The 9,578-nt window shown below is 48.6% G+C and overlaps 1 protein-coding gene across 1 annotated transcript; it reads right to left on the bottom strand.

Annotated features, from left to right (window-relative positions):
• Positions 1-902: 902 nt before the first annotated feature.
• TSEN54 (TSEN54 tRNA splicing endonuclease subunit) lies at positions 903-8,509 on the bottom strand (the record flags this gene model as incomplete). The annotated part of the gene is made up of 9 exons (XM_010295693.1): positions 903-1,053; positions 2,148-2,264; positions 3,002-3,062; positions 3,611-4,245; positions 5,383-5,481; positions 5,833-5,885; positions 6,196-6,294; positions 8,218-8,301; positions 8,446-8,509. Coding segments are annotated over 9 exons (1,363 nt in total), but the record flags the coding sequence as incomplete, so codon positions are not given.
• Positions 8,510-9,578: the final 1,069 nt, after the last annotated feature.

Raw genomic sequence — 9,578 nt, 5'->3', positions numbered from 1 at the left:
TTCGGAGCACAACAGCCATAGGGCTGGAAGGCTCATGAGGAATTTGTAGCTTCTTTCTTTACTCAGGGATGTCTCTCTTGCAAAAGAAAAGACAAGGATCCACAGCCAGGAAAGAGGATGTCAGGCTGAAATAGTGGGCTGCAGTACAGACCTGGTGAGACTATCAAGACACAGTGTGCTGGTATCAGTGGCCAAATTTTAATATGGCATAATGCTGTGTGGCCAAAATGCGTGTCAGCACAGCTGCTACAACATGAGGCTGGGGCACCATCTGCAATGCTCTGGAGCTTTCCGTGACCTCTGGCTGATGAAATGGCTTTCAAGGCACGGTTTCCTGCTCAAGTGTCTGGAAACTTTACTCTGGGTGGCTCAGTTTTACGGTGATGCCTTTTTCAGATGAGAATCTGATCTGACGGTTGTTGGCGCAGCTGAACAACAGAAGCTCAGGACACCACCACTGATCTGATCAGCTTATTCTGTCCCTGATTGACCCGAATGACTCTCCAACCACACAGCTGGTGTAGCACAGTGGTTCTTAACATGTGACAAGAGGATCACCAGCAAAGTGTTTTCTAATGGTCCACAGGTTAGCCAAAGATGACACAGAAAAGGCAGACTAGTGGTCCATGAGATGAGAAAGCTGGAGAATCAGTGGCTTCAAGAACAAAGTAGTGTGTATTCCAGTCCAGAAATGCCCAGCTAAGCCACACACACCTGTTTGCTGTAAATTTGCTGTTATGCCCGAGCCATCTGGTTGAGTGAAGTCTGTAACAGCAAATAAAGTGGTCAACTACCCAAGGTTCCAGTTATCACGGGCTCTATTTTCTGTAATATTTTGTTAATCAAGAAAGCAAATCCTGAGTAAAGCTCTTCCCATACCATTTCTGCAAGTGACAGCAACTTCAGTGATTAACATCAACTGGCAGCTTGAAATCCTTTAGCGAATAAAAGGCAATTTCTCCATGATCCACCAGCGCAAAGACCACCGGGATGTCTCCACTCTGATACGTAACCTGCTTCAAAGCCCGAAGGGATGGAATCTGCTCATCAAAGCTGCAGAGAGGAAAAAAAAATATCCCACTGCTCTCAAAGCAAGAGGAATAGAGACAAAGCTGTCCTGGCCAACGATCACAACAGCTCACTTTGGTCTCTTAGGAGTTGGTAATGACTTTCCACACCCCTTTCAGTCAAAAGCAGGCAGCTGCCAGCCCTGAGAGGGTTACGCTGCATGCCGGGAACTGGGAGCTGTCAAATCCTTTGCCAAAAACAAGGGCAACTGCATGCTGCTCCACACTGTGCCTGTTAGATGCAGCTCACAGGGCTATTGGCAAATTGCCAATCCAGTGCAATCTTAATGCTTTTGTGCTAGGAAGATCTTTAGGTTGCTGGGATCAACATCTAACCTGCTTTTCCCTCCTTTTAACTCCACAGTCTGTTTGCTAGTAAATGAAAATATTTATAAAGCAAGGATCATCTTACTCATGGCAGACCTTTGTCAAACTGCATTACCACCTTTGTTGCCCTGGCTACTACAGCTGCAGAGAGTGGAGGAGGGACAGTTTTAGTATATATCAAAATTAGAAAAGGCAGAGACTGAACTTTGTACCTGCCTGAGTTCAAGTATCAGATTCTGGATCCAGCAAGAAAGGGGACACTTATCCTCTCTTCATACTGATCTTAAAGTCCTATTTGATAAAGATCAAAATACTAAACCCATGGCTCTGAGCCTGCAGCAAGCTCTGGAGAGGTATATCTCTGCAGAAATCTATAGGGATCTGCACTGGCTGAGGATCCAGGTACCATATGGTTCCCTGAAAAACTGAGCTCTACAGGAGTTTCACAAGCACTGCATAAATACAGCTGTGGCTTCTTATTCCTGACTCCAGTAATACTCAGACACGAGCAGCAACCAGATGACCAGAAAGTGTGGGCTGAGTGCAAGGGCTGAGGGAACTGTCAGCCACAGACTTCAAGAAAGGAGGAACTGAAAGAAAAACAGAATAATACTGGGCAGGACCACCCTCAAGGGAGGCACTCTGATGATCTGTAAAGCTCACAAGATGCTTAGTCGTTTACAGACCATTAGGACTTCATTTCTGCAACAGCAACCACTATGTTTTACAACACAGTGTAAGACCCATGGATACCTCCGAACACACATCCTGACATATGGCTTCCCAGGGTTTGTCTTCTTAAACTTGGCCACAGCATCTGCTTGATACACGTTGAAGTCTATCTTCATGCCCTCTGGGTCCTCCTGCAGCCTACAGAAGAGAGAACACATCTCTATACCTATGGAATTGAAACATCATAGGGTATAGATACAGCAGAGGAAAGAGGGAGCAAAAGCTCTTGAAGCCTGGCTAGTTTGGGCCCTTTGAAAGGCTTCATTCCTCAATGGACTGACCCTGCAGCTGTTCTAATTACTTTCCAGATCTCTCCTGTAGTCAGACCAGAGCAAGCTCCCAGTCCATATCTGCCACACTCCCTTCTCTGTAGACCCCCTTGCAAGAAGCACCAGCAAGAGATACAGAAGCAAAGCATTGCTCTGCCCTACAGAGACTGCACACAAACACGACAGACTCTTTGAGGCAAGAGTGGAACCAGAAGTCCCAAAACCCAAGGTTTTATAATCATTGGAGCAGGGATGGCAGCACATTCCAGGGATAAGGCACAGGTAAAACCCAACCAAACCTCTGGGGAAGATTACCTGGCTGGGTGCAGAGAGGGAACAGGAGGAAAGGAGAGCAACTCCAATGTTTTAATTGGCCTGAAATGCCCTAGCTCTGCTGCTGCAGGACCTGGTACTTCAGGGAAATGTCAGCCCCCTCACTACAGAAGCAACAGGGTCATGGAGCTCAGCGCTGGATTCTCTCTGCATCCTGGATGCCAGGCAGCTCCCAAACTGCTGCTGTGAGCATCTCCCAGACCTCACAAGCAGGGACAGTCACAAGACACCCCCACTCCTTAACAGCTACGAGCTGGCTGGCTAGATACTAACCGTGAGGCTCCATCCAGGATGTGGGAGGGCTGCAGCACGCTGATCTGCTGGAGGAGCGCAGCTGGAGGGAGAAGGAACAGGAAAGGATCAGACCAGCTATTTCTCTCCCAGGGCACTCCAAGCACTCCACCACCACCCACAAGCCTTCCTCCTCCAACAATGGCTGGCAGCACCACAGTCACCACTGGCTACTTCAAAGACCTCAACTTCCTCGTCTCCTCCCAGCGCACAGCCCAGAACACCCTGCAGTTGCTTTGCATCTTGCTGGCCCTGATTTCACATGCCTAATAGCCTAGCAGGAAGGACTGCAATACAGTAGGACATGGGGAATGGATTAGAAGACCTCCCAAGGCCCTGTTTATCCTGGCACTTGAGTGGGCTATAGAAAGACAAGGAAAGGCAGAGGACAAGCTTTCTTCTCTCTTCCCATGTCCATGGCTGGGCTCCTCAGTGCCTGCTTTGCCTAGGCCTTCTAATGAGATTCTCCTTCTCAAGGTACTGTCCCCTAAACTGATGTTCAGCTTCTCCATGTCATCCCTTTTGCTGTTGCATACCAGGTGACGTTTCAGAGTTGCCAGGGGGTCCCTGTCAAGTTCCCAGAGTCACTACCTGATGAGGTAGCTTCATCTGGCCGCAAAAGCGGTGTGATAGCTTGGTCCCAGAGATGCGGCGGTCGTCTCCAAACCCTCTGCTGGCTCCTCTGCTCCAAAAGGGCTTTGTACTCCCGCCAGTTGGAGCAGCGTCTCACCTCCCGGTCAGCATTGACACTGCTCTTGTACCTGCTCTCCCTCTCTCGCTGCTCCCTTTCCTTCCGTGACAGCTTCTCCTGTTTCTGATTGATGCATGCGCACCAGCAAGCTGCATCAACCTCCCTCCCCAGCACATTCTCTGGCAGGAGCCCATTGTCAGGTGAGGGCAGATGTGTGCACAGCTGGTCTGGGGCCACGTTTGGCAAGATGATAGTGGTAAAATCCCAGCGGGGTGCATGGGTGCCAGTGCTGCTCTCCTTGTGGTCTCCAGCCTGGCTCCTGGAGGGGCTCAGGGAGTCCTTTTGTCCTGTGTCAAGAGGAACTGGGTTTGACTCCCCCTCTCCACTGCCAGCATCTGATTCCTTTGGCTGCTCTGACAAAGGCTTTTCATCCATGGGAAGGCAGTTGGAGTCTCCACAGTCATCTCCGGCTTTTTCAGAGGTCTCTTCAGCTTCTGGAAGGTCCTCAGATACCTTATGTTTCTTCTCATGTGACCTAAAAGACAGAAGCAGCAGCAGAAGAGACAAGGAGAGTGTGTGGTGGAACTTTATTGCCCTTGAATCCTGCCTCCTCGCTGCTAACAGGGAGAATGCAGTCTGCCAAGACTAAAGGAAGGAAAGCAAAGGTGGCAGGAACCCCCAGACAGGTCTGCACACCCTTGACAACAACCTCTTGGCCGGATGGAGGGCATTTGCTTGTGTGACAAAATGAGAAGGGAGAAAAGCAGGCCAAAAAACAAGCAGTGAATACCAAAGGCAGAATAAACTTCTCAACAGTCCTGCATGAGGCTTGACTTCAACGCCCAGGAGAATCCCAGCCTTGATTTGTATAGATACACGTTCCCCACCTGCCATGCAACCTCCACACAGCCCATATACTGACTCAAACACCTCCACATGAACATGAGGGACTTCAGCCAAATCAGCACAGGCCAGGCAAAAACCTTCCTGCCAGCACCTCTTACTGGTATGAGATTCAGTCCCTGGTCCCAGAGAAGATGGAGCAATTCTTAAACCAGCAGTTTTATCTCCCAGTTCCAAAAATTTCCTAAGTCCTCAGGCACTGATTTACTTGTTAACAGGAGAGGACTTGCAGACCAGTCTTGTCCTCTCTGTTTCTTAAAGGATGATGCCACCTACTGGAAGCTGTCACAATTATTAGCAAAATTACTAATTATCTCAGCTTCTGTTTGCACTTTGGCAACATCTAGAGGCCATGTGCAAGGATCAAGACCCAACTATGTTCTCTGCTGCACAGTCTTAGGATGTAAGCTGCATTGAGGGGGTGGATAAGTGCAAGATGCACACTGTGGTGTCTGCACTCCCTCAAAAAAGAGCAAGAGGAGACACCTGGTAAGTGTTTCTTCTACACTGATCTCTGCCCTTCTATTTTGGCGTCTCACCACTGCAGCCAGGAGGCTCAAGGGCAGTTTGCCACTATCAGACCCGCATGAAGTACAGATGTGACGAAAGGGCACACTGCAAAGAATTCAGGGAAAGCACTGCACTGCTTGGGGACAGCCAAAAGCAGCTGTGCCACACAGGTCACCCACAGCACAAAGGACTGAGGATGCTGTTCCCAATCTGCAGAGCCTGGGAGAAGATGGAAAAAGGCTTTAGGCCACATCCTTACCGGGGGCTGGAACTCCTCTTCCTTTTGCGATGGTGTTTCCCAGAGCTCTGGCAGTGACTTTCCAGGTTCAGTTGCCTCTCATAGGGAGACAGGACAGTGCTGTAAGGAGACACCAACATAGAGGCTGACAGCAGGGCAGGAGAGTGAAACTACCCTTCTGCTCAGACCCCAGAATACAGCAACAAAACCTTTTCTTCCAAGCACAGAAAATCCACAAGCAGGACCAGGATGGTCCTCAGTTCATGCCCAATTTCATGTTCCCAATCACCTCCTCAAGAGGGAGGAGCAAGGAAGGGTAGAGAGCCACTTTTAGCCTTTAATCCTCCCAAGAGACGGAATGCAGGATCAAAGTCCTCTTCTCTGTCGTTCCACTGGGGCCATGCAGTGGGCACAGAGCTGCTCAGGATCTTCAGAAAGGAGAAAGCAGCATGGAAAAAAAAAGCTGGTTACCTGGGGTCGAATCTCAGTACAACATAACCCAGTTGCTTCAAGTGGCTGAACACCTTCGAGCAAAGGAAAGCAAGAAGGTTAAATGACTACCCTAGAACCAAACAATTTACCCAGTTGTAGCAGAACTGAAGTAAACACAATGTGGCACTGGCAGAGGAGAAACACCAGGGTTAAGACCCAAAGCAAAGGTGGGGAAACAGGAACTGATCATCTGGAAGAAGGTGAGCAGGAAAAAGCTGAGAACGGCTCCCCTTCCCTCCCTAACCACCCTACTCTGCTCTCAGCCACTGGAAGAGGTTGTGTGGCAGAGGCTTGGGGTCTCTGCCTTCTTTCTCCCTGCAATAGCTGTAGGTCCAAACACACCTGGTAATGTGGCAGGCTCATTGCCTCCTGGGACAGCAGGATCTCGTAGGCTTCCTGGATTGACAAGGGCAGATCTCTGTAAAAGAGCTGAACAGAGCCCTGCAGGGCAAAAGTTTGGTGTTGAGAGAATCACAGGGAACAAATCTATCCAAGCTCACACCAGTCTCTTCCCACCCTCCTTCACATGATATCTATGCCTCCCCATTTGCCACCTGGATTACTTAGAGTCCCTCTCTCATCCCCAGTTCCCCCATGACCTGGTTTTCACAGCAAAGCAAGAAGTTCCCACCCACAGCTGTCAGCTCCTGCTCCAGCACTGCATTTGTTCAGAGGATGCAGATGGGAGTATGATGCTCAATTGTTAAAATAATCATTGCTTTGGGAGATAATTTTCTTTAACTTTGATGATCTTAGTGATTCAAGGCACAGTACAACTACAGAAACATTTAGGACCAGTACAACTGTGAGAGCCAGAGCAGAGGAATTGATGGCATCCTCAGAAGCATTTACTGCAGCCCCAGTGATCCCATAGGTAGCTTCCCCAGGCAGTAGCAACCTCCAGGAGGCAGTTATAGGCTACACCTCTCCCCTCCCCACCTTTTTTTAAATGTGCTTACTCATAAAGAAAACAAAACACTAGGAACCACACCTCTCCCATGGGATGGGCTGAAAGCATCTAACAGGTCTTTTCTGCTTCTGGGGACAGATTTCATACTCAGCAACTGACTAAACAATTTTCTTCTCATCAATTTGTTTACAGTCTATTGTTTGTCAAATTGCCAGAGGTAAAAGCGCCTTACCTTTGCAGTTGGGATTTAAGGGATGGCATCAGATGCCCATAATCTGATTAAGTTTTACTAAGGGGAAAAAAGCTCTCGTTTATATCAGTGCATCTATTCTACTGGTAACAGGCTTCAGTGGAGAGACAAAAAAATCCTCTCTACAACAAAGAAATCCAGCTGAGCCCTAACCAGCATTTCCGCAAGCAGAGAAGCACTGAAAGCAACCTGGTCTCACTCCCCTGCCAGCCACGTTTACATTTCTTTCTGCCATATACACTGGGCAGAGATGCCAAGCAGCAACCCCAAAGATCTCTGCTTAAGTGTAAAGCATGTACAGCACTGGCTGATAAATAACTGCCACCCATGCCAACCACCTTCACACAGAAAGGTCCGAATTAGTGCCTAAATGTGGCCCTGCCAAGCTGGACAGAGTTTCACTAATTCCTATCAGGTTCTTATTGAAGCACAGAAAACTGTGCTAATGAACTTGCAAACCCTGTCGTTGCAAAATATGTAGAATACACTGGGTAAGGGAGGAAGTCAACTTATGACCAAGAAGGCACTGACCAGTCTCAGATGTCCTTATTAATTGTACACCAGTTCTGAGGAAAAGGATTTCTCAGTACCAACTCAATTAACTCCTGCAAGGAACAGAAGATAATGGTTTCATCTGGTTTCCAGAAACTCCCTGAACAGTAAGTTTTCCTGGACTGTGGAAGTTCACGTCCCTATACCTATAGATTTCGGTAAAGAAGTAATTGATATATAAATGTGTTTCAATGCCCCCAGAACAAGAAAGTAGACAGAGACCTCAGAAAACTTTTAACATGCTCCTCATGTTTCTCTCATTCTGATAAGAGAGCTGACTTATCAGCTGTACTAACAGAAATTTGGATCAGCTAAAACTCTCCTAGTTTCTACTGTCATGTTAGACATAGGAGTGGTTAAACATGATACCAGCTGGATAAACTGGCCACTGAGCAACTAACACACGCTGTCAATGACACAGCGGCTGCTTTGGAGGACAACGTATGAACCCATGGCCTGGAGACAAACAGCTCCATCAGCAAACAGTCTAAGAGACAATTCCTTGACAACCAGGTCTTTATCAGCTGCTTGAACTGCAGCAGAGACCAACACCAGTCAAGTGATTTCAGACTTCAGTTTAAAGCAGCTACAGTTCCTCCAATCATTCTGGAGGGACCCAATGCCCCCATCCACGCACAGGTATCCTACTTACACACTCCAGCAGGTACAGAGCTTCCTCGGGCAGCAGGCACTGTTTGCCACGCTCTGTGAACCCCATGGTGTGCCAGAACTTCCCCTGGAACAGAAGCACAAATCCCTGATGGGCTCTGGCTGTTCCCTGCTGACAACCAGGCTCTCTCCCATTTCAAGAAGCAAATTAAGGAATCCACAAAGGCCAGCAGGAGATGATGGCACTGAGTACCCTCTGTAACAGACTCACCGCAGGAGACTGCAGCTCCACGATGCCCTGTCCTGGCTTCCACTCAGCTTTCACCAGACTCCCCCTGAGAAGGTTAAAGACTTATTATTACTACTGCAAAGGTTTATTATTACTAGTGTGTCCTACAATCAACTCCTATTGTAGCAACACAACAAGCTCAGGAAGGTGTCAAAAGGCAGCAAACTTCCAAGTGGCATTTTTACAAGGTAAGTAAGGCCTTCCAATGACATCATCCTCTGGATCTAGCAATACCAGCTGAAGACCTATAGGGTCCACCATGGACTTGCTCTACATCTTTAGTCAGTAGTGCAATTTCCCCATCTGAAAGGAAACCTAAACCTACCCAGTTGCCCTCCCATCCTGAGAGTCTCCAGTGCTGCCCCAGACACGTATTTACAGATGTATTTGAACAAACCCGACTGTGACAATAGTGGAAGATAACAGTGCACACTGTCTGACCTGCCTGTCTGCTGAAGGTCACCAGTCTCTAATTCACACCCAGCGATATGACTTTATGCGAATAGTTTCTGCTGCTGCTGACCAGTGCAGACAGAGTAACTGTTACCAGAAAACAGCAGGCCAAACAGGGAAAACATATGCTGAGAGGTAGCATGTGAAAGTCTCCCACGAAATGATAAGCTCCAGAGACTGGTAGCACTGTTGAAACCACCAAAACTGATAAACCAGGGACACTGAGAGTCAGCCAAATCTGCACAAGGCCACACATGAGCATCAACAAGGAGCTGTGTAACTGACCATGCCCAAGGAGTCAGTGGCTGCTATTTGCAAAGGCTATGGGATTATGCACACAGCTGAGAAAACTACGTGTCCTTTGAGGGACTTTCTCAACACACACCTTGAAGCCAGTGGTGTGCCGGTATGACCCTCTGCTCCTGAGGGAGCAGCCGGGGTGTGCCCCCTGCTGCTGCTCCCACCAGGGCGCTGTGAGCAGCTGAACTGAGGGGATGGGCAAGGGAACTTACTGTGCCAACATCTGCTTGCTATTAACAGCTCCATTCTACTACCGCCACCTGAGCGGACAGCAGCTGTGCCCAGAGCTCCCCGACGGGGTCCCTCCCGGGGAAAAAGGAGTCTACAACCCCGTGCTCGGTGGCTTAGCACAGCCCTGCGAC

The sequence above is a fragment of the Phaethon lepturus genome, unplaced genomic scaffold (genome assembly GCF_000687285.1).
Source record: "Phaethon lepturus isolate BGI_N335 unplaced genomic scaffold, ASM68728v1 C14083031, whole genome shotgun sequence".
Lineage (NCBI taxonomy): Eukaryota > Metazoa > Chordata > Aves > Phaethontiformes > Phaethontidae > Phaethon > Phaethon lepturus.
The sequence above is the reverse complement of the archived record's forward strand: the minus strand, read 5'-3'. Positions and strand labels throughout refer to the sequence as shown.